The 25,279-nt window shown below is 37.6% G+C and overlaps 1 protein-coding gene across 6 annotated transcripts in view; it reads left to right on the top strand.

Annotated features, from left to right (window-relative positions):
• AKAP11 (A-kinase anchoring protein 11) overlaps nucleotides 1-25,279 on the top strand; it is a 49,767-nt gene that overhangs the window by 8,043 nt on the left and 16,445 nt on the right. For 3 of the 6 annotated variants that reach the window (XM_044249804.1, XM_044249805.1, XM_044249807.1), the window contains exons 2-7: nucleotides 5,972-6,081; nucleotides 11,200-11,316; nucleotides 14,527-14,574; nucleotides 15,975-16,109; nucleotides 17,455-17,719; nucleotides 18,291-22,797. In XM_044249804.1, coding sequence (XP_044105739.1) covers nucleotides 6,022-6,081; nucleotides 11,200-11,316; nucleotides 14,527-14,574; nucleotides 15,975-16,109; nucleotides 17,455-17,719; nucleotides 18,291-22,797 — 5,132 coding nt within the window. In that variant the 5' untranslated portion in view covers nucleotides 5,972-6,021. Of the gene's footprint in view, nucleotides 1-5; nucleotides 306-5,971; nucleotides 6,082-11,199; nucleotides 11,317-14,526; nucleotides 14,575-15,974; nucleotides 16,110-17,454; nucleotides 17,720-18,290; nucleotides 22,798-25,279 lie in introns of those variants that run through there. The other 3 variants (XM_044249808.1, XM_044249802.1, XM_044249803.1) reach the window with 2 other exon arrangements.

Genomic DNA, 25,279 nt, shown 5'->3' with positions numbered 1-25,279 from the left:
TTCATTAAATGTAGAAATATGTGTGTAAGCATTTAAAGGTATACTTTCTTTTTAAAAGACTTTTTATTTTATTAATTCAGTAGATGATTGACTGCCTTCCATGTTAGAATACAAATACAATAAAACATTTTTGTCCTCAAGGAATTCACAAAAGGAAGGAAGCATGCAAACAATGGCACCAAAGGAATAAAGGAAAAACCACTCTGGGACCATAAAGGATGTGGCTACTGTTTGGGCAAAGAGGGATAGATGAGATGTGCCAGGTCTTCCTCAAGAAGGGAAGTCCTTGAACTGATCTATGAAGAGTAAGTAGCAGTTCAGCTGGTGAAAGAGAGGGGAGATTGGCAGGAAGTTTAGGAGGGATTGGGGATTGACTATATGTGGTAATCTGTAGGCATTGAGGGAAAAGCCAGTTTCCAGCTTGGCTTGATGGCTCAGTTGGTTTACTGGCTCTTACTAACGGAATATAGAAGAAGATTGTTTAGAGAGAAGGTTTTATTCAATTTTTGGACATTCTGATTTAGGAGTAACTGGGATATTTAGTCAGAAATATCTGGTAGAAAATTGGACCAAACGGGGGGCGCCTGGATGGCTCATGTCATAATTATGGAGTCCCAGGATTGAGTCTGGGACTCATATCTGGCTTCTTGCTCAGCAAGGGGTCTGCTTCTCCCTCGGACCTTTCCCCTCTCATGTTTGTTCTCTCTTATTCTTTCTCTCTCTTTCAAATAAATAAATAAAATCTTAAAAAAAAAAAAAAGAAAGAAAAAAGAGAATTGGACCAAGGAACTGAAACTTAGGTGCAGGAACTGAACTAGAGATAGGTATGAGGGAGTTATTTGCACAGTTAAAACCAAAGGTAGAGATTAACTATCCTTGGAAAACTAGGTAGAATGAGTTCCACAAAGGACAAGGATGGTGAGTAGAAATGTTAGCATTTGAGTAACAACTTGTGAAAAAATTTAGGGAAAGAGACTAATGTAGTGGCTAGAGAGATAAGGTGTTTCTCAATCAGAAACTAGAGAGGGTACTCGTTAAAGATGGAGATTTCAGGGTTCCATGTAGACCTTAATCTAAATCGTTGGGGGTGAGAGGGGTATTAGAAATAAGCTGATCCACATGTGTACTGAAGTTTGAGAACCAGTGCCATAGGAAGAGAGTCAAGATAGGTTAAGAGTGTTGGTAGAAGACAAGGAAGGTGTTTCAGAGACTCCTTGGCTTGGTTAACTCATGCTATAAAAAGGTCAGGAAATAGATGTCAACTTGAAAATTTCTTAGGCCAGAAGAGAGTGGCAAAGACTTGTATTTGTTTTCTGATTATGAAAGAACTTATGCACATCCAGAAAAATAAAACTCTTTTAATTGTGTTTACCCAGGTAAATAAACAATGTTTATACCCATTTCATAGATGTTTGTTTTTACATTGCTTACATAAATACACACTTGTAGTCATACAGATTTTATACAAAAATGGGATACTCTGAACATGTGGAAACTTGTCTTCTTTTACTTAACAATGTATCATCTTCCCATACTATAGTATATGACATTTCATAATATTAAAAAAGTCCCAGCATGCATGACCACTGTCATAAGTTTAGTCTATATCCACTATAGGATCTCCTAGACATGTACAAATATACACACAGGGTTGCATGTGCATGTAATTATTTTTTAAAGCCATGCAGGGAGCACATACTATGTGCACTGTTCTGCAACTTGCTTCTTACCTTAATATTTTATGGAAATGCTGTCACATCACTGTGTATTGATCTAAATCCAACAGCTAGTAATAATCAGTCATACAAATGTAGTATAATTTATTTGAATCGATGGACTTCTAGATTATTTTTAGGTTTTTTTTGTTTGTTTGTTTTGTTTTAGTGAACATTCTTTCACATATATCTTCATGAATTTTGTGCAAGTATATATGTGAGATAAATTTTAGGAAAGGAAATCACAGGATCCAAGATAAGTGTAATTTATTCAAAGTGTCCCATATGTCTGTTTTCTATACTCTCTATAATTGTTTCTCTAATGCTTTCATCTGTTTTTATCCTGTGATGTTTCTTAAGACTTCATTGGCATTTCAGTATTTTAAGCAATATCCATTCTGCTTTTTGGTTGCTTCTAAGGGGATTTCATTTATTTCATGGTATTTTTATTTTTTAATTTATTATTTATTTGTTTAGTTTTAAGGATTTTATTTGTTTATTTGAGGGAGGGAGAGAGAGTGCATGCACACACAAGCAGGGGAAGAGGCAGAGGGAGAGGGACAAGCACACTTCCCACTGAGCAGGAGTTCAACATCGGATTCAATTCCAGGACCCTGAGATCATGACCTGAGCCGAAGTCAGATGCTTAACTGACAGAGCCACCCAAGGGCCCCTATTTCATGGTGTTGTTTTTATATGCTGTATTTTTTTAAAAAAAGATTTTATTTATTTATTTGACAGACAGAGATCACAAGTAGGCAGAGAGGCAGGCAGAGAGAGAGGAGGAAGCAGGCTCCCTGCTGAGCAGAGAGCCCGATGCGGGGCTCGATCCCAGGACCCTGAGATCATGACTGGAGCTGAAGTCAGAGGCTTTAACCCACTGAGCCACCCAGGTGCCCCTATATGCTGTACTTTTACTGAGCTCCTCTACCAGCTTTCTTTTCAGTTGTTTGCCTTGTCTATCTGTACTTCTGTCTCTGATCTTTCAAAAGAATGATCTAGTTTCATTTTAATTTTCTTGACTGTAAAGAAACACACTTAGTTATTCCCATAACAAGAGAATCTTGTTTGTTTACCCATAACAGGGCACAAATCAAAAAAGCATTTAGTGGGAAGTTTATTATCATAACACAGAGGTGTTTAGGGGAAAATACTGTAGTTTTGCCCCTCTTGTGAAGTCTGTTTGAAACTACATTCTCTCTCATTATGTAAGATGGTGAAGTAACCCTGCTCTGTTTGTCTTTCTCCCCCATTTGTCTTTGCTTCATTTCCAATGATCCGCTTTACCTGAGTATGAGTCATACCATCTCAGGTTGGATTCACTTGAATGTACTGTCGCAAAGATTATTCTCTGATAGATTTTTCCCTTTGTGAGATAGTATTTTACTTATGTGTTAAAGAAGAAGGGATGGAGTAGGACTCAAAATGAGTGAAGATATGGAACTAAATATAGTTTCTTTCTTATTAATATAAATTCTGATGTACCATTCTGAAAATAGGAAATAGGAGTTTTGGGTGACATAATATTCATCTGGATTTTTTCTTTCTTTCTTTAGTGTATATGTATTTTGTGTGTGTGTGTGTGTGTGTGTGTGTGTGTGTTTAGTGTTCCTTCATAGGTCTATTGAACGTTGAGTTCCATTTGCATTAGCACTCAACTGTGAAGAGAGTGTTCTCTCTAGGTCTGCTGTTCAGGAGTATTGTCGGTAGAGCACTGGGGTAACTAGAAGCGTAAAATCCAGACAGGATGTTGTCTCCGAGCACCCTGGCCGCCCCCAGCCTTCTTGTCATTCTTGTGCTTCAGGGGCATGGCTTGTCACAGCAGCTTCCTGTGACCGGCTCATCTAGATAATTGGCCCGCTTCTCTTCTGAGTCAGTGTGTAATCTTTCCTCCTGTGGACTTTAGTTAGCAGCTGCAAAGGCGATTGCTGTTTCCCATCTCTTTCCCCGATTTCACCCTTACAGTACTCAGAAAGTGAAGATGCTTTGTGTGTGCTGCTTCTCCGTCCTTCAGTGTTGTTTTGAATGCGATTGCATCATGGGGAACCCCATCCGGGTTATTCAGTCACTCTCCTGTTTCTGGCACCTAGAAGGCTGCTCATTTCTATTATAAAGTGTGATGAACCGCTTTTCAAACCTTTACACACTCCAGAGGAGCCATTAGAAGCCTGGGTGTTAGAGTTTGGTTTGGATTTGAATCTCAGCTCTACTGCTCACTGTGTGGGTCTGGGCGAATCGCCTAACTTCCCCCGGCCTCAGTTTGTCTCGTAAATCTGGAGTACAATTCTTCCCGTCCTGAGGATTACATGAGATGTTTGCATAAATCCCTTAGCAAAGCACTTGGTGCTTTATAAGCTCTCGTTTGGATCCTAGATGCTTCGGGATCATTACTTTCTTTGATGAATTCCCAGAAGGAGAATTACTGTTTTATAGCAAAGGAAGATTTTCGAGGTTTGGATCTGTATTACACAGTTGCCCACATGGAAGGTGCCGTTTGATTCAGCTGCTGTGTTAGAGAATTCTGCATTTCTGGAACCCTTGTGTTGGCTTTTGTATTTTATACGCTTTCTGTAATGTTTAAGGCAAGTCCCTTTGCCTCTCAGGGTTTCTGACAGTTGAAGAGAACTCTGTGGGGAAAAAGGAGAGAGTTGGCCTGGGAAAAATAAAAAGATTACTGTCTTTCTTTGGCCACATAAACTTTTATATTTATACCTTGTTTTGAGAATTTGACCCCTTGATCACCTTGATCCATAAGTAAATATTTTAGCTTTTCTTTTACTTAGGATGTATAGTTTCTGAAGTACCTCCCGTAAATTATTTTCCATTTGATTCTTACAGTAAACATCTCCAGAAAGTAAGTTATCTACTTTGAGGAAAGAGATCCAGAGATACTGCAATTTACCTAGAGGAAACAAAGCTAATGAGAGGTAGAATAGGGACACAAATGGTACTCTTCTGAGAACTGGTATATTGTTCTTTATCTTGTGCTGTTGGAGCCTCCCTTGCCTTTTTCACAAGCCTGCTAAATCCTAGTCAATCACATTTTATTGTTAAGGAGACAACTAGAATTAATTCTGGTTCAGAATAGGATATCATCATAATTCTTTGTTAAAAATTACATTCTAGAAATCTCTAGAGGGAGGTGCGTGTGTGTGGGTGCGTGTATATACACTTCAGTTTTCTCTCTATGGTGAAAGAATATAAAATTAGAACTCCACCAACATTTAATTGGTTTGCCTTCCTGATGGAAAGTAGGTTCACGTTTGGTTTTGCATATGTATCTCTTCATAGTGTAAATTTATATTAATCAGATGTTTTAAAAACCTCAACTGGGTTATTCTTGGTAAGGCCAATTTGATGGAAACCCGTTCTTAAATTTTATTCATTCAGATTTTTGAGTTATTTAGTGATTTCGAATTCAGTTCCTATTCTCATTCTTTACTATAATGAAATACTTCCCTTCCAAGTCTCTGAGCCCAAGAGGGCTGTATTGCTTTGTTCTCCTTGTATCCATAGCATGAGCACAAGTAGATTTTGAATGGGCAAGGTACTGTGATTAGATGTGAATACTGGGTACTTAATGCCCAAGTTGATTTAAACTTTCAAAGGTACTTTTTAAAGACATTGATAAAAAGTTTAAGTTCTTAATTTTAGAGTTTCTTTCAAGGTCTCTGTGTATATGTTTGTCTCTGTATCTGTGTGTGTGCATGCGCGTGTACGTGTGCATGTGTTTTAAGTACTCTTAATCATTTAACTTGGATGTTTTTTGAACTCTAGTCATTGGTGCTCTTAAGATTCCTAAATAAGGAGTTTGTTATTGTTTATGGGATTTTATTTGATAAATACAGATTTCGCAGTCTCCTTTGCATATTATCAAATCTTTCTGCCCAGGAAATAAGGAGTGGAGCATTCACACATTCACAGTGGCTCTAGGGTTCGAGTGCCTTTTGGGAGGCAAGAAGGCTGGGATTCTTTTGTGATATTCATTATTTTAGATTTTAAAAGGATTTCCAAAGATTTCTTATTAAGACATTCATGTACTTTCTTATTTGTAAAAAGCGAGACAAAACAAAACACAAAGGCAGTGAGATTCAATAAATAAGGGCAAATTGCTTAAAATAATTTTTTATGTCTCAGAATTTTAAGGTTTTTATTTTTAAATGACTGAATTTAAAGAAGTTATTTTAGGAAAGAATGTCTGCCTGAATCACTAAAATCAGTAAATTAGTTGTTTTCTTTTAATATGTTTTCCTTAGGTATTTTATGGATTAATTCTTCATTGATTACATACAACAGCAATAGAGTTATGGCGACCTTCCAGACTTTGAGAAACAGTCACATGAAGACTAGAACATCTGTCAGAAGAGTAAGTTCACTGTATTAGATTCCTTTCAGTGATAGTTTTAATAAAAATGTGGATCATTTTTTAAAATCTTGTTAAGCAGCTGTATGATATTCTTATTTTCAAATGAATCTTAATATCGTAATTAATAATATTAGTAAGATTGGCATATATGAAAATAAGGATATGAAGTAAATCTACTTTATTTCCCAAAGATCACAGTGCCTCCCTATTTCTCTGCTCAGCAGATAGTTTACTGTCATCTCAAAATCTCCCCCTCTTTTAACAATAGAAGCAGCAGGTATGAATTTTCTTATGTACCTTTACCTTTACCCCCAGATATTGCCATTTATTCATTTATTCATTTAGCAAATAAAAATTTGAGTGTTTATTTTATGCTAGGCCCTGTGCTAGGTGCTGGTTCTGTGCTAGGTACTGGATAATTAGCAAATTAAATATGCTTTCTGATCCTCTTTCTAGTCTGAGGAAGAACCCTCTCTTAAGAGAATTTGGTTACCCTTCCATTTCTTGACCTCTTTTTTCTAACATTTTATTATGAAAAATTTCAAGCATACAGACAGTTAAAATCATAGCACTCCTAAACATAAACTTGCATACCAGCCACACATATTCAAAGGTTACTAATACAGCGACCCTTGAGTAATGGGGGGTTAAGGGTGCCAATCCCCTGTGCAGCTGAAGATCCATGTGTAAGTTTTGGCTCCCCAAAAGCTTTACCACTAATAGCCTATAGTTGACCGGAAGCCTTACCAATAACTTAAATAGCCAATTGACACATATTTTATATGTTATATGTATAATATCCCTATTCTTAACAGTAAATTCTAGAGAAAAGGAAATGTTATTAGAAAATCATAAGGAAGAGAAAATACATTTATAGCAGTAAACTGTTCACTGAAAAAAACTACGTGTAAGTGCACCCATGCAATTAAAACCCATATTGTTCAAAGGTCGACTGTACTTTGTTTTATTTGCTCTATGTGTGCACGCACACGTGTTTACTTTCTGGCAGAACTACTTGAAAGTTACAGTCTTAATGTCTCTTTACTCCTGAATACTTGAGCGTACTTCTCCCAAGGATTACCATATCCTCCCACATAACAATAATTCACTTATCACATAAAAATAATACAGTTATCACATTCAAGAAAATTATAATTCCCTAATTCCCAATACCCAGATGTACTCAGGCTTCCTTTATTACCCATAAAAAGTCTTTTGCAGTCTTCCCCACCTCTAACCACACTCCCACTTCGGATTCAGTCTAGACTCCTAAGCCTTAAGTTGCCTTTGATGCTTATGACTGATTTATGTTATTTTTGGTCCGAGAGTTTCTTCTGTTTATTTATTCATTCATTCATTCAAGATTGACTTCCTGAACAGGCCAGGCCATGTCTGGTGCAATGTCTTGTGCAATGTCCCACATGCTAGATCTGTATTTAACTTACTCCTCTCTCTTCTACATTTCACAGACTCTAGAAGTTAGGTGTCAAAGCTTGATTAGATTCAGGTTAAACATTTTTAGCAAGAATACTCTATAGGATGATGTTAGGATAGAATTTCAGGTTTTCCTGTGATCAGTGATGCAAGAACTGCTCAGTTGATGAGAGTAGTAATGCTGCCAGAAATGTCCATATTAAAATGTGTTTTCCGGGGCGCCTGGGTGGCTCAGTGAGTTAAAGCCTCTGCCTTCGGCTCAGGTCATGATCCCGGGGTCCCGGGATTGAGCCCTGTGTCTGGCTCTCTGCTCAGCAGGGAGCCTGCTTCCTCCCCTCTCTCTCTCTGCCTGCCTCTCTGCCTACTTGTGATCTCTCTCTCTCTCTCTCTGTCAAATAAATAAAATCTTTAAGAAAAAAAAAAGTGTGTTTTCCATTATCTAGTTATTAAATAATTTATGAAATGATACTTGCTGTGTGTAAATACCTTGTTTTTTTCCGGCAACTTTTTTTTTTTTTTTAAAGATTTTATTTATTTATTTGACAGAGAGAGATCACAAGTAGGCAGAGAGGCAGGCAAAGAGAGAGAGGAGGGAGCAGCCTCCCTGCTTGAGCAGAAAGACCGATGCGGGGCTCGATCCCAGGACTCTGGGATCATGACCTTGAGCCGAGGGCAGAGGCTTTAACCCACTGAGCCACCCAGGCACCCCTTCCAGCAACTTTTTATCTAATATTTTTGGTATCCTTGTTGACCCTTTCCTGAATCTGTTATTTCCTAAAAGCTGTGAAATGAAGATTTTCCTAATGCTATCATTCTTTTTACATTTATTAGCTAGAATTCTTAAAAGCCTTCCCTCATTAATCTTAATGAGCTACGGTATCTCCCATAAAGCCTGGATAAATGCCTTTGAATTACCAATTTTCAGATTAATAATTTGGTGGAATAAACAAGTGAGTTTATTTCTATTCATTTGCTCATTTGTATTGTTCTGGATTCATGGATTTTAAAAATTCTATGTTTTATAATCTTTTATTTATTTATAGTTATTTATTCACTTACTTAAGTTACTCAAGGGGTCTCAGACATCGTCCCTCTAAGCTGGTGCCTATATCCTTTTGTATTAGGTTCTTAATTCTTTGATTGCTTCCCTACTTTCTAGTATAACAGATTAACCCAGTTTCACCTTCTACTTTCCCTTTCTCAGACTTGGAATTGGCTTTTCTCCAAAGAACCCCTTCTAGTATTTAGAAACCAGGTACTTTGGGTACTAGGAGTGCCCATTGCTCCTTCAGTGTCGTGAATTTATATTAATAGTTTAGGTTCAGATTTCATATTTTTTTATTTCTTTTTGAGTTGTTTGTATCTCAGCCTAAAAACCTCCACTCATTAATGAAAACAGAATCATTTAAAATTTAGAATATTTTTAAGCCTGCAGAGAAGTTGAGAAAAGAAATCAGTTCAATGAACACTATACATACCCCTCACTTAGGTTCACCGTCAGTTAACATTTTGCCATTACCATGCTATTTGTGTGTGTATACAAACACATGTGTGCACGTGTACACACACGCACGCATCTACATAAACACTTCCCTTTTGAGACCACGTGAGAATTGGCTGCAGACATCTCTTAAGAACATCAGCATCGTTACTGCTCCTCAGAAAAATTGTTAGTTCAGTAACATCATCTAACATGCATTTCATATACAAATTTCCCTAATTGTCTCAAATATCTTTGTTATTTTTACCTTGCTCTTCATTTAGGATCTAGTCAAGATTCATGCTTTATTTGGGTATTGTGTTTCTTTCATCTCCACCCAGTATCACCAAATATCGCCAACATAAAGACATGTATCCTTTATAATTGGTACAATTAATAAGTAATCTGTAGAGTGATGCCTGGAGAGAGTGAGCATCCTGTTGCCCAGTAGCTTTGAACCCGGTGATATGGATACATTGATAATCTTTCCCTAAATCAGTAATAACATTGGGATTTACAAATGGCATTTATAAATTTTGTCATCCTGTCCATATTTGTCATTCAGCATTCTTATGTAAACAAGTGGTCTTCCCCCATCCTTTTATCTGTCTCTTTAATGGATTCGTAGGTTTAAAAAAAATCCAGTTATTATAATTCATTACCATTTTTATTCTTTTGATGCCTAAATTCCAGTGGGGATTCCTTCAGGTTGGCCTCTATTTTCTTTTCTTTTTTTTTTTTAATTTTAATTCTAGTACAGTTAATGTACAGTGGTGTATTAGTTTCAGCCATACAATACAGTGATTCAGCACTTCTATACATTACTCAGTGTTCATCACAGTAAATGTGCCCTTAATCCCCTTTACCTGTTCCTGCTGTGTTCTTTTGAAATGACCCATTTAGTTCCTGAGCACTTCCTTGCTTTGTCACAATTAAGATGCCCCACCCATATGGCATACTTTCTCTGCCTCCAGCCTGGAACCAACCATTTTCCCAGGAGCTCTAATTCGTTTTATTGGCAAAATGGTATTTAGAAACCAAAATCTGGGTGCATTACTACTGAGGGTCATTGCTTCTGTGATGTTTCAGTGGAAAAATGTAGTAGTTTAAAGAATGTTTTTAATGTGTTTAAGGAATCACGAGTTCATATTGATAATTCATATTCAAATTTAATATTATATTTTTTTCTTTACTGCTTTGGTTTCTTATGTAGCTTGTCTTTTAAACCAAAGAGTTTCACTGACTTCTTTTTAAATTAGCAAACATTTGTTGAGTTCATATCCTACAGTTTGTGAGGTACTGAAATCTAAGGAAACAAACTGAATCAAATATAGTCTCTGGCTCAATAATTTGGTTTAATGGTAGGAAAGACCAATATATACAAAAACATAAATGGTAGTATGTTGTGATGTGGATTAAATGATCTCAGTGTATAGATAGTACAGTAGAAACTTTGATTTATTATGACTGAGGGGTGGGAAAATCTTCACAGGTCTTGGGCTTGGTAGAGTTTCTACCGGGAAAGATTAGGAAATCAGGACATTTCTAATAGAAGAGCAGATCAGTAGATCAGTAGAAGGAGAATAAGGTAGAATGAAATTAATGTTTTCTTTATGTCTGTCTGTAATACTTATTATTTTCTTTATATAATTTTTTTCCTCCCTCTATTCCTTTGTGTTTGTGACCTCTCCCCTACCAAGTTCTGAAAACCTTCCCTCATTTTATCATATAGCTGCCTCAGGACACCTGAAAAGTCTTAGCTCAGGTTGTTATCTCTTTTTTCCATCTCCACCTACGTTATGAGAGTAATCACTTTTGTTAGCATGCTTTATTACAGCGTCTACATCACCTTCCTCCTTATATAGTTGCTGCTTCTGTTCTGCTAGTGACTTGGAAATCAGGTATGCAGTCTGTTGGGTTTTAGTGTGGAGTAAGAGTAAATGAACCCAGAGTGAGGGCCTCATGAGCTTCTGATAGGTCGAATGCCTGGGCTGTGATGTGTGTGTTTTGAGCAGGTGGAATTCTACATGATTAAGCCCTTTGCTGGTTCTTTCTCTCAGCTCATTTGAGGTCTGTATATATTCACAGGTGCCAAATGAATATTAATTGGAGATTTAGTGACTCTGCATTTAAAAATAGAATATCTCCAAGATCTTTCACCTTGTCTTAGAATTAAATAAATTAAGAATATCTTTTATTTTTAGAGCTTCAGTGAAGATGTGTTCCAGTCTGTCAAGTCTTTATTACAGAGTGAGAAGGAACTATGCAGTATATCAGCAGAGGATTGCTTAAAGCAGGATGAACATGCCAATCTGACTGAGGTTTGACATAATACTTTCAATATCTCTTCCTACTGAAACAGTGTATTTTCATGCTTCTTTGTAAAGCTGCGCCATCTGTTTTTAAATTGCCTAAAATCTGTATGTATTAATACATGTATGAGAAGTACTTGTTTTAAATATTGGCTAACATAGTTGTCTTAGTGTATTATAGTGAGCATGTTTAATTTAGTGGATAAGCATTGTTGGTCACAGTCATGGACATACAGCACTGTATTAGATGATTCCTGCTATAGTCAGTAAATTGATACTTTAATACTAAAATTTTTACTCTTAAACATGAAATGTATCTATATATTTTTAAAGATTTTGTTTATTTGACAGAGATGGCAAGAGAGGGAATACAAGCAGGGGGAGTGGGAGAGAGAGAAGTAGGATTCCTGCTGAGCAGGAAGCCCCATGCGGGTCTTGATCTCAGGACCCTGAGATCATGACCTGAGCCCACGGCAGATGCTTAACAACTGAGCCACGGAGATGTCATATACTTTTTTCTTTATGCTTTTTTTTGGTTCTTATTTTCTTGATTATTTAAATTCAGTACTTTGATACAAAATGAAAAAGTAGTGATAAAAGTACTTTGAAATTAACATATTTACTACTCAGGATATAGTACTTGCTCAACTATTTCTGTGCGACATCAGTGTTTCCAGTCTTTGGACTTACTACTGTGAAAAGAAGTACATTTTTTCCTGTAATATAGCCACAGTCCCATCAATACATTCATGTCAGCAAATAAGAGAAGTAAGGTATTAGGCTGTTCAAGCTCAAAAGTGCTAAGTATATTAGTTGAAAAAATAAATTTTTTTTTTGAAACCAAGGATCTAATTTAAAAAAATATCAAGTATTCTTATTTTGATGAAGGATTTTCTTTCATCTTTCTTGTGAAACTATATTTGAAGTAGTTCCAGAGGTATGGTGAGCAGACCCTTCAGGCTACAGTGTTCTCTGACCTGAGCCTTTTCCTTTTGTGTCAGCTGATTTCAGTGGCTCTTGACTATTATCTTCTCTGTTATCCCTTCTGCTTTACTTTAGTAAAGCTGAGCCTCTCTTAATCTCCTCTGTTGTTGCCAAGTATGACAGGTCTCCTGTGTCCTTCTGCCCTCAAACAGTTTTCCAGCCTGTATATCTCCAGCTGCTTACGTAGTGCCTTTCCGAGCCCACATTCTTTGGTGAGGCCTTCCTCGATCAATGGGAAATATAAAACTACTGGCATCTTCAAAACTGCATGTCAGCTTATTTTCTCTTTTGTATTCAGTAAAAGGAAACTTGAAAGAATAGAAGGAATTTCTGTCTCACTTGAGGGTATGCATATCTCTAAGTGTTTTGTGAAGAAAAGAAAGAAGTTTGTTTTTGAGCTTCTTTGTCATTGACTGTCTATGATATGCAAGGCACTTTCCTCCACGTTTTCCGATTAACCCTTACAATGTGGAAGAGGAGTTGTATTGCTCCAAGGATTACAGATGAGGAGACTGGCTCCTAGAGCCCAACAGTTTACCTAGAGACCTGGAAATTAATTGTAGCACTTTGGGGAAGTGATAAACATAATTAGAATAACAATCCTGGGTTAATGTAATATTCTGACTTGTTTGTGAGTCATCAGAAAGAGATCAAAAGTATAGTCAGTGTTTCTTTATATTTTAACTATGCTGCTTTCCCTTAATTCTTGAGAATTGATTTTCCATATTGCTATAATTTAAGTATTTCGTATTTTTAGTCACAGTACTTGCTTAGTTGACAGTTTACCATTCTGTCTTCAAATGGAAGATTTTTCTTCCTATGATGTCAAAGACATAAAGGGAATATAAATTTTAAAAATAATACTTTTGGGGGGTTACAAAAGTAGTACATGATGCTTGTAGAAAAAGAAGAAATACCGCAAGTATCAAAAAGAAAATGCCTATCAGGTGCCTGGGTAGTTCCGTAGGTTAAGCTCAGGGGTCCTGGGATTGGGCTCCTTGCTCAGCAGGGAGCCGGCTCCCCCTGCTTGTGTGTGCTTGCGCGCTGTGTCACATTCTCTCTCCCTCCCTCTCTCTGACAAATAAATAAACAAAACCTTTAAAAAAAAAAAAAAGAACATGTCTATCATTAATCTTATGAATTAGGGGCAAGAAACATGAAAAGAAGAAACATGAATTAGGGGGAAGAAACATGAAAAAAGTAGGAAAAAATAACATCACTTATAATTCCATCATCTAGAATTAATCGCTGCTTATAGCTTGGTGTATTGCCTTCCAGTACTATTTTTCATGCATATGTTTTTAAAAATAAGGTTGAAATTGTGTGCATATCTTGTATCATTTTTGTCTGTAACTTGTCCTTTTTACTATTTTATTTTAAAATGTGACTTTTTTTTCATGCCGTTAGATATTCTTTTAGAAACTTAATTTATATAAACTCCTGTAGAGAAATCCCTATATAAGGATGTTGAAGGAAATAAGTGATAATATCATAGGAAGTCAATAAGGAGTCTTGGGGACATACCCCAGAAAGCCTTCCTGAGGAGGTGACATTAAGTTGGATCTTGTATGAGGAGGAGCAAGGTGTGTAAGCATCCAAGGTCTAGAGACACAGGTTGTGGGGGCGTTACTGCATAACAGTAACAAACTGGGCATGTTCTAGACCCAGAAAGGGGGCCCATGTGTATGAATAAATGTGAGGGAAGATTGAAATTCTGGCTAACCCAGAGCCTGGGGGCCTTGGTTAGGACTTCATAGTGGGAAGCATGGAAAGGTTTTGACAGGGGAGTGCCATGATTATTACTGAGACCAGGTGGAACAGGACCATCATGCAGATGAGAAGTGGGGGCAGGGGGTGTGGAGAGAGGGAGTTATTACAGGAGATAGGTTTGTGGAGTAGAATTGATTGAACTTGTTAATGAAGTGGATGTGGGGGAGGTTGAAGAGCTGCATTATGGAACCAAATCTTTGGTGAAAAACCTTTGTGATGATTTTGAAGAAATGAATCATTTTGTCCAAGACAGCCAGCATTTAAAAAATGTATTTATTTTTAATTGAGGTATAATTGACATGTAACCTATTGGTTTCAGCTACACTACATGATGCTTCAACATTTGTATGTAACAGTCAGCATTTAATGTTTTCTGTGCTTTTTTCTGTATCTCCGCTCTGTCAATAATCTAATTGTGATAAGACTTAAAAAACTCAAATTAATGGAGCTTTATTCCTTATTCAGGTCACATTTCTAGGTTTTAATGAAGAAACAGATGCTGCTCATATTCAGGTATGGTCAATTTATTGAACTGGAAAAGACCATGGGAGATTATTTGGAACAGATTTTGAGATAATGAAATTTGCCTGATTAGCCCAAAATTTACACTAAACTCTTCTGTTAAATCATTCCTATTTAAAGCTAAAAAATGACTCTTGAGTGTGCTTTGGACATTTTCACTTTTAGCATTTTCAGAGTATTCTTGTTACAGAAAGTAGTTTTAGGTTAGGAGACCACAGAAGTAATTTATCTGAGAAGGTTGCCAACCACAAGCTAACTTTCCTCCATTCTGTGCATAATGTAGAAAAGGAGACTTTTTTTTATTTTTTTTTTCAATTTGGATGGTCTTCCTAATCTGACTTCATCAAATCATTATATTTTTAACTGAGATAGAGTTCAATTTAAAAGGTGAAATTTGTAAGGAATAATGATTGACCAGTACAAAAATTTTAGCCTGATTTAGGCAGGTGTTTACACAGAAACTGGTAGTTGAGATTATGATCAGCAAAGGAGAGCTTCACAGTTATATAAAGAAGGTTGTAGCTTGTGTAGATGTGGTAGGCATCTTTTTTTTCCCCCCTACCTTGTGCTGCTGCTTAATATTTGTGATTGCCGTGTTTTTTTCCTTTTATGGCAGTTAAGTGTCTCCCAAAAGAAAAAGTAATACTGTTCATTTCTTTATGAATAATACCTGTCAGGTGATAATGAAAATTGCTGTGTCTTGATTGTGCCCTTGCCTGAAGGAAACTATTTAGACAGAAGGCACAAGAGAAGATATACTCCTGAGAACATAAGGCTGCAAAGAGAAGTGTTCCAATGTATTTCTCTTAGTCTACTTCCTCTTTAAGAGTTATTGATAAAGTCATATTTATAAAGGAAAGTACTCTAGGTGGGGTCAAAGACATTAATTCTTTCACTGGGTAAAGTCTTTACATAAAAAGGGCAAATGAGAAAAAAAAATGATTCCTTAATATCTTCACAAAATATTCAGCCAGAGTTTAGTATAATACTTCGGTGAGGAAAGGCAGAAAAATAGATATGTACAAGAAGCACATTCCACTGGGGAGAATCCCTATATGTGGGAAATATTCCATGATTAACTTGAAGATTGCAGGTTGACATTTGCAGCTAAAAACTGTTAAAAGGCTAGTTGTCATGAATGTATGAGGTACCATGTAAAAATACATTAAGAGTTTGATGTCAGTATTTTAAAAGGCTATAGAAATAGCAGGTATTAAAATATTTTAGTACATTTTATTTTTGAGTTAAAAAATTACTCACGATAAACTACATATGTTAACCATTTTGAACTGAAAGTATATTAACCAGTAGACCTTATGGTTTTTGAATAAGGCTCACATTATAGGAATCTAAACAAAAGTGTTATTTATTGTATTTCTTTTTTAAATTAGGATTTAGCTGCAGTTTCTTTGGAACTTCCAGATCTTCTGAATTCACTGCACTTCTGCAGTCTAAATGAAAATGAAATTATTTGTATGAAGGATATAAGTAAATCATCAGATACAAACAGTGGTCCTCTAAGTCAGGTAACTTTTATATATCATTTCTATATATCAATGTGTTTTTCAGGGCAAATTTTACAGTGACATTTGACAAAGAATGTTAAACTCTTAAATGCTTGAAGTTTTTATCTCAAGGAAATATGATTTGTGAAAAACAGAACTCAGGAAGCTTTGAAATCACTGAAAGATAGAGTAATTTTGACCATAGCTTTAAATTAGATTTTTTTCATGTGTGAAGTTCCCTAAATGATATGCAAGTGCATATTAATGAATCTTTTTCCTGAAAATTCATTTATGGATTTCTTGAATTTCTTCTACCTTTGGTTAAACTATAGAATCTTTCCCCCCTTTATGGTTAGTTCTAAATTTATATGAATATTGCATTCAGTGTTTTAGAGGACATAGTTTAACTTGTTTTCTGTTAAAAAACAATTCATTATAAAGTTGACTTCTCCCCATTTCAGACAGGTAATTAGTTTTAAAAACTCAGCCTTTAGTTCTTTAGTAAGTATTATTTTGTTGATAATGCGTCAAAGAAAAGTGCTTTGCATGTTTTACCTCCTAAAAATTGAATCAGTAAGTTTAAAGTTTGGTTTACTTATTCCAAGTATAAAAGACTACTGTGTTCATTATGAGGTCTACAGGTAAAAGTAGAACTGCTTACCTCATTTTCTTCATTATGCTTTTCATTTATATTTACTTTGATTTGTTTGCTAGGATTACAAGACGTGATTCACTATTATATTTGATTTCCACCTTTTTTCACTAAGTCATTTGTCAGTATTTGCATTTTTAAAGGTAATATGTATGGCAAAAAACCTGACGATTTCTATTTTTAATCAGAGCTCTAAACATTATTATAAAATTGTAATACTAGGGACATTTAGGTGAAAGGAGGGGAAGATTCTTTTATGATAGAAGGGAATGTGGTGTCCTGCTGGAAGCTACTGGAAAATGGGATACAAAAATAGAATAGAACCTGCTTCCTACCCTCTAGCAGTTTACAGTGTAGTTGGTGAGCTCAGTTAATGAACAAGGAAACTCAAGAGGCTGTATCATAATATTGGAAGACATGCCAGAGATATGGATTGTAAGTTCTGTAACATTTTGGGAGATAGGACAGGTGGAATTTGAGTAGCAATGAGAAAAAGATTGGGAGAAAGAGAATGGGAGGTGAGAAATGTTGTAGAGAATCAATGAAGAAAAGAATTTAACAATACAAAATCAGGGAGCCTCTTGGGATGCATGCATTTCTTTTTTTTCCCCTCAGATTGTGTTATTTCTAGGCTTCACTTCCAGATAATATGCTTTAAATGTATAATATGTTTTGAAAGTTGAATTATGTTTATCATCTTTCATCTTCCCCAAGAGTCAGCATTCTGGAATGCTCTGTGTCATGAGAGTGTCACCTACATTGCCAAGACTCAGAATTGATTTCATCTTTAGTCTCCTAAGTAAATATGCTACTGGTATAAGATATACCCTGGACACGTACTTGCATCAGAAGCGCCAACTTGAGACTGCTAAGGAAGATGATGATGACACCAATCAGTCCGTGTCTTCCATAGAGGATGATTTTGTCACTGCTTTTGAGCACTTAGAGGAAGAAGAGATCTCAAAGCCATGCAATGATGGTTTGTTCTTTTCTAAACTTTTTCTTGAAAAGGGAAATTAAAGTTTAGCGTTCAATTTTAAAAGTTTTCAGGCTGAGCTGTTCAATTAGAAATTAGATGCAATTTAAACATTTTAACTTTTTTTTTTGATTATGCAAGGAATTCATTCTCTTGTGATTTTTAAGTTCATTGTTATCTGGTTCTTGGTTTTGCTATTTCTGTTCTTATTTTGGTTGTCCTGTTCAAGCACTGTTCACCTCAGTACATTAAGTATTTGGACCGTCCTGGGTTCAAATTTGAGAAGAGTTACCTGGTAGAGAGACCGCATTAGTGTTTCTAACACATAGGACAAGAAGCTAACCATTTCATATACCAGGTATTCCTAGATGTCAGGTAAAATGAAATTATTTTAATAAAAGGTATATTTGCTCTCAAGTATGATTTGGGGTGAATCTGGTAAACCACATAGTGTAGAAGACATGTTACAAATAAATATTTCATGCTTAAAGTCTACTTATTCCCACTGATATAACTTAATTTTTAAAAGATTCTGCTCACGAATAATTTGATCATTTTATTCTTTTTTCTACAGGAATAAATATTACCGCACTAAAGAGCCAGTGTGATGCTGCTTCTCAGACTTCTTCTGGTCACCAGGTAGAAACCCATGATTTAAGGATTCTCGTCAGCTCTGGGAGGCAGAAGTCATTGGCTAAACCTTCAACTTCCTTAATAAATATTCTGGGACATAAAGAACTACCTTCTGTGAAAACTTCAGTGACTACATTAATTACTGAGCCCTGGATCCAAAAGAGTTTCTATAGGTCATGTAATGCTTCAGATAAAGGTGGTAATGCACAGAAAACATTTTTTTCTTCTTCGCCTGCCTACTCCTCTGAATCTGAATGCTCCAGTCCAAGTCCTGTTATTTTCTTGGATGAAGAGGGTTATCAGAAAAGTTTAAAAGCAAAACTTGAGTTACCTAAAATTCCTGTGATGAAAGATGATATAGAGGATTCGGACTCAGAAGTGAGTGAATTTTTTGATAGTTTTGATCAGTTTGATGAACTTGAGCCAACTTTAGAGACTTCCTGTCCTTTTCCAAAAGATCCTGTCCTAGGAAAGACATCACAAAAGAAAGGACACAAACATGAAAAATCTTGCTCTGTAACCACTGCAATGAATCCTCAAAAATTCAAGTTTGATCGTCCAGTCCTCCCGGCTAATGTTAGAAAGCCAACTCCTCGTAAGCCAGAATCCCCTTACAGCAACCTGTGTGATGCTCCAGATTCACCACGCCCAGTGAAGGCATCAGGGGAGGACAGCGGCTTGTTTAGCCCTGTTCGATCCTCGGCCTTTAGTCCTCTTGGAGGCTGTCCTCCTGCTGAGTGTTTTTGCCAAACAGGTATCAGTGGAGCTCGGCTTCATGAGAGTCATGATTCTCTTTATTACACCTATGAGGATTATGCCCATAGCATTTCATGTGAGGTGCTGAGCTCTGTTCTTCATACCCAGCACCCTGACATAACCCCAGACACGAAGAGTATTAAAAAAGGAGAAAATAAAACCATAGCTCTGAAGAGCGAAAGCCTTGAGCCAAAAAGTAAATCTAACAATAAATCCTTGATGATTAAAGATAGCATTCAGAAATTTGCATCTGATCTTGTGGAAAAAAGTTTGGGCAGTGCATTTAAAGACTTACAGAAGGGAGTCTCTTCATGTACCAACGCGTTGTGTCACTTAGCCATCAAATTGACGTCCTCCATTTTTCAGGTGGCATTTAATGAACTGAGAAGGCAGTGTGCGTTTTCACTGAGAGAACGTGCCATCAGCGGGCTGGCTAATTTTTTGGTGAGTGAAGCTTTAGCAAGTGCTTTACAGGATTTACAATACGTAAAAAAGCAGATATTCACTAACACGGTTGCTAGGTTTGCTGCAGATCTTGCCGAAGAGCTTGTTTTTGAAGGCATCATGGAAGTGTGTCAGTTTTCCTATCCTCCAACACCCGCATCTCCACAGTGGTGGTCATCAGACTGTGAGGACAGAGTAGTGAAGTCCTATGCAAAAGACTTATCTGAGTCTGTTATACAGGAAGCATTTATTGAGCTTTCGCAAGTTGATGTGACCTTCACGACCAAGGCAGCAGTTAGTGTTTCTACAGATAACATAAAATGTGTGAGCACAGAAAATTTAATGCCATCGACACAGACTTCCATGTTTTCCCCTGCTTGGAACAATCAGACCGTAACAGCGACAAGACCCATGCAGGACTATAAAAAGGAGTACACAGTACAGCAGGCCTTGTTTTGTACATCTGGAGTTGTTACTTCTATACCAGTGCCCTTGGCAGGAAGTGCCCTTCTCCCATACCATATTTCATCTAACATTTATCAGGCGAAGTCTCTTCGGTCATCTGATGATAGTAATTTGAATGGCGATTTTACCCAGACACACGTTACCACAAAAAGCAAAGAAGAGGAAGTAGCATGTCTCAGAAATATTTGTTTACCCTCAGACTACAATCCAGGTAACCAGAAAGAATTTAAACCAACTAATGATGATATCGAAATGCAGAGCTCTTCAAAATTAACAAGTGATCCTGTGATTATTAGCAACTTTTCCACCTCAGTAGTGCACACGATTGTAAATGAAACATTAGAGTCAATGACATCCTTCAAAGATACAAAAACCATTGATGAACACACAGATTGTGTAACTCTAGCAGTAAAGGGAAAACCCCTTCCCTTCCACTCTGATCAAGCAACACTGCAACAGAGCGAAGCTAGCAATGAGGACATGTTTGCCGATCAGTTATCTAAAACTATTATTAAACATTCCATAGATAAAAGCCAATCAACCATCCCAAGTGTAGATAAAAATGCCGGACCCAAAGAAAGCTTGCTTGTTTCCAGAGAAGAGTCACAGTTGACCTTGGAAAAGTTCCCCAAATTTCTTGACGCTCAAGATCACTTAACCCACTGTTCACTTTCAGCAGGAAAGGATTGTGCTCCCAAATGTAAATGTTCTTCGGCTCATGGCTCTTCTGTAGAGACACTCCCACCATGTCCAATAACTGCTGGTCAGAAACCCGATGTGAAGGAAGCTGCTAAAGACAAACCTGTGACAAAGCATAATGTGAATAATACAGCACTTGAGCCCTTGTCTTTTGGGCAAGAGCACCCTTTTCCTCATTCACATACTTTCTCATCCACAGTGCTTCCATGTGTAGATGGTTTGCATGTAGAAGACAAACAGAAAATTAGAGATAGAAATGTAATACCTGATACTCCTCCCTCCACTCCTCTCGTACCATCCCGGGCTGGTTCTGAATGGGACATCAAGAAGTTAACGAAAAAACTCAAGGGGGAATTAGCAAAAGAATTTGCACCTGCTACACCTCCCTCTACACCACACAACTCATCTGTGGGCAGTTTGTCTGAAAATGAACAAAATACCATAGAAAAAGAAGAGTTCATGTTGAAACTCATGCGATCTCTTTCAGAAGAAGTTGAAAGTAGTGAAGATGAAGGGCATCCGGAAGTGGATGTGAAGCCTGAGCACTCAGGGAAGAAAGTTCAGTTTGCAGAATTGTTAGCTACCCACATTGTGTCTCTTGCCACGGAAATGGCGGCTTCCCACCTGGATAATAAAGTCATTCAAGAACCCAGGGTGAAAAGCCCTTGCTTAAATGCACAAAGTCAAAGCAGTGTGTCACCTACTGTTTTCAATCGCTCGGATTTACAAACATTACGCAATTTTGCAGGTGATCTGGCCGCGGAAGTCATTACGGAAGCTGAGAAGATAGCAAAAGTTAGAAGTTGTGTGCTTTTCAGGCAAAGAAAGAATAGTTGTTACATTGACGGGGGCCGAGATGATCGATCAGAAGAGAAGCTGGATAGAGAGGCTGTAGCCCACTCAAGAGAAGTGGAACCATTCATTCTTTCGTTACCACCAGGCTCCTGTATGTCCGGTCTGACCTACAAGTATCCCAGCTGTGAAAGCGTGACAGACGAATATGCGGGTCACATTATCCAAGTGCTGAAACAGGAAGGCGGCAATAGTGAGTTGTTAATGGACCAGTATGCCAACAGACTTGCTTATCGGTCTGTTAAGTCAGGATTGCAAGAAGCCGCTAAGACAGCCAAAATGAAGTGCAGCTCAAGAATGTTCCCCATGCAGAGCTCACAGGTGAAGACCAAGAATGAACTGTTCATATTCTTGAATAAAGAACACCACCGAGAAGCAGATAAAGAACGGCCAAGTAAAAGAAACGGAGGTTACCTTTGTAAAAATCAAACTGGTGAGTGGACGCAGGACACACATAAAAATGAGTGCTCTGAACTGTATAGTTTTTCAGCTTCTCTTGCTCACAGCATAACAAGAGATGTTACAAAAGAGCTGACAGCATCTGCAGGTGGCTTGCCAAAATCCTTAACAGATTCTTGCCTTTATGAAAAGTCTGGACGTGATGAAGACACCAAGTCTCACATCGAGCCAGAATTTCTTCAGTCTCTTCAGCCTTCCTCACAAAGTCACAGATTTTATCACAGTACAGGCAGCTTAAGTGGGTCTGGTTATGGAGAGAGTGTTGTTCAAGCTATAGAGCAGTATGCCAAGAAGGTAGTGGATGACACTTTAGGGCTCAGTTTAGGATCCAAAGTTTTCCATGGGTCTGAGTCCACAAAAGCAGCCGATAGGGTCACTTATGCAGAAAAGTTGTCACCTCTTATAAACCAAGCTTGCAGATACTGTGACCGTAAAGAACTACACGATTGCACTGGAAATTCATCTCTGCACACTTCCAGACAGGATTCACTTGCTAGTAGTAAGCCAGTTTCTAATTCAAAACTTAGCAATATCTGTCAGGAATCTAGAATTTTCCATCTTGATGTCCCACAAATTCATGTTGGTCTTGATAAGAAGACAGTGCTTGCTGAGAAGATCGTTGCGGAAGCTATTGAGAAAGCAGAGAGAGAGCTGAGCAATACCAGCTTGGCGGCTGATAGCGGAATTGGACAAGATGGCGTTAGCTTTGCTGAGAGCCTTACCACAGAAATAATGACGTCAGCAATGACAAATGTTGGACGTGCGGTCAGCAGGTGAGTTTCAGATTCCTTCTGGGTTTTTACGATAAAAGTTAAACTCGATCATATGTGCTTAGGTCCTGTTAAGAAAGGTGTAATTATTTTTAACCCCAGGTTAACAAAAACATTTTCCCTACTACATTTGTGTGGGGTTTCATATCCCATACGTTACTCTCCATCTCCGTTGTCTCATTATCCCCCCAACAGCCCTTTGAGGGAAGGCGGTAACCATTTCTTGAACTAGAAGAGGAGGCTTAGGGAGGATAGTCGTATTGCCCCCATTCGCAGAGCTGGGAAGTAAGTAAAGCTGGATTGAAGAAACACCAGAGAGTTTTAGATGGCAAATGTAGAGTGTTACCGTGATCATTAACTGCTCTGAGATTAAAATTTTTTTGTTATGGTGTTTTCTTTCCCTTCACAAAGGTAAGTTTTCTTATAAAGAGCATAATTTAACCAAACTGCTGTGAGGAGGAAAGCTTTAAAAATTCTCCAAAGATTTCCATGACTGCTGTCACTTCTCTTGATGCGTTCCAGTCCAAGTTCTTTCTGATGGTCTCACAATGTCCTGTGCTTCAGTAGCTGTGTCTTGCGCTCAGGGATTCCAACCAACACCTTAGTTTAACTGTTTTTTTCCCCCTGGAAAGCATCAGAACCAACTTGTGTTATTAGTTTGTAGGATTTTGTTAGTTCCACTGGACAGAGAAAGTTCCTAGAGTTGAGGTGGAATTTAACAGAGTCACAGGATTCCTCAGATTTTTTAGTAGCTTTTGTCAAAGCTGTGGCAAGGATTGCCTCTCTTCTTAGCCATCTTAAAATAAGGAGATGGTGTTTGGCCAGGACTCTGGAGGCCAGTTGTTCCATGGTATCCTCTTGTAATGTTTCTGGTGAACCAAAGGAGGGCTCTTTTTGCTCTAATTGTGTAGCCTTTCTCCTAGAGCAGGGGTTGGCAGACTATAACCCACAGGCCAAATCTGGCCTCTGTTGGTTTGTTTTTTATTGTCCATGAGCTAAGAATGGTTTTTACATTTCCTCAGTGGTTGATAAATCAAAAGAATACTATTTTGTGACATGTGAAAATTATATGAAATTCAAATATTAATGTTCATAAATAAAGTTATATTGGAACACAGCTGTGCTCATTCATTTGTGTATTGTCTATGGCTGCTTTTATGCTTTAATGGCAGAGGTGAGTTGCTAAAGTAGAGATATGGCCAACAATGCCGAAGTGTTTTCTCTTTGCCCCCCCCCTTTTTTTAAAGATTTTATTTATTTGACAGAGAGTGAGAGAGAGCATGAGAGGGAAGAGACACAGAGAAAGAAGCAGACTCCCCATTGAGCAAGGAGCCCAATGCAGGACTCGATCCTAGGACTCTGGGATCATGACCTGAGCCAAAAGCAGCTGCTTAACCAACTGAGCCACCCAGGCACCCCTGTTTGACCCTTTGTACAGTAAACATTTGCAGACCTGCATTTTCTTTGTCACAACTACCTGTCAGTTCTTAATACGATGGCAGACATATAATAAGTGGTTAGTAAATACATGAATGAATAAGTGCTAGTAAACTAGGCCTTTCCATAGCTGAAGCAACCTTCCTCAAGTAGAACTGGCCTCAGGCTATTTTAACTTTTTCTCCCTGTGCCTCCCCTAAGGCCCTGGGAGGAAAAGAGACTCTCCCCTGGATTAGACTCTCTAAGATATCCCTCCCAGGGCCTGGCTCATGCCGGTGCTATTGATGCTCCATATTTTCACTTTTCCTTCTTAATCCCTTGGGTGAGTAAGTAGGCCTCTGGAGTATTCCTATAAGCTAGTGCTGTTCTGGTCCAACTTTCTACCAAGGCCAGTAGAATATTACTTTGTAGTTCTCTTCCCATTTCTCTTCTTAACAATTGTGTAGGGTTCTGTAAATGCTGATTATGAAGAGCTGGCTCTAGTTCGCGCAGGGTCCTGTTTCCCATTTTCTATTTCTGAAGTTTAAATGGTTTGCCTTTCAGGCTTTAGAGGGATTTGTTCAGATGGATTATTTTTAAGGGTATCATTTGGCGTCCCCTTTCTTGTAAATGTTTGATTCATGAAAATAACCATAAATATTTTACAAAGTGTAATGTACAGAAGGGTGGTATGTGGGTGGTATGTGAGTGTCAAATGGGGAATTATATGGGAGTTTATTTTTAGCAGAGCAAACATCTGAACTGTATTCTGAGCTATTCTTTCTGAGCCAGAATAACCCAGCAGTCATTAAAACTCTTCTCTGGACCTCATCTAGTGGGTCATTTCAGCCAAAAAACCATTAGATTTCAGCACATTCCAGAAAGTGATAAAAATTTTTAAAAGAACAAAGTTGAGCTCTGTTACGGCTCAAAACTATAATGTGCCTGTCCAGGATAATTCTGGTTGCTGTATCTTAAATATAAAATGAGGATAGCCCCAGAGAGGGATGGGGCAGTTCAGGACTTATTCTGGGCACTGGGGATACAGAAATAAGTAAAATAATAAAAA

Source organism: Neovison vison, chromosome 5 (genome assembly GCF_020171115.1).
Source record: "Neovison vison isolate M4711 chromosome 5, ASM_NN_V1, whole genome shotgun sequence".
Classification (NCBI taxonomy): Eukaryota; Metazoa; Chordata; class Mammalia; order Carnivora; family Mustelidae; genus Neogale; species Neogale vison.
Note: the sequence above shows the minus strand (reverse complement) of the source record. Positions and strands in the feature narration are given on the sequence as shown.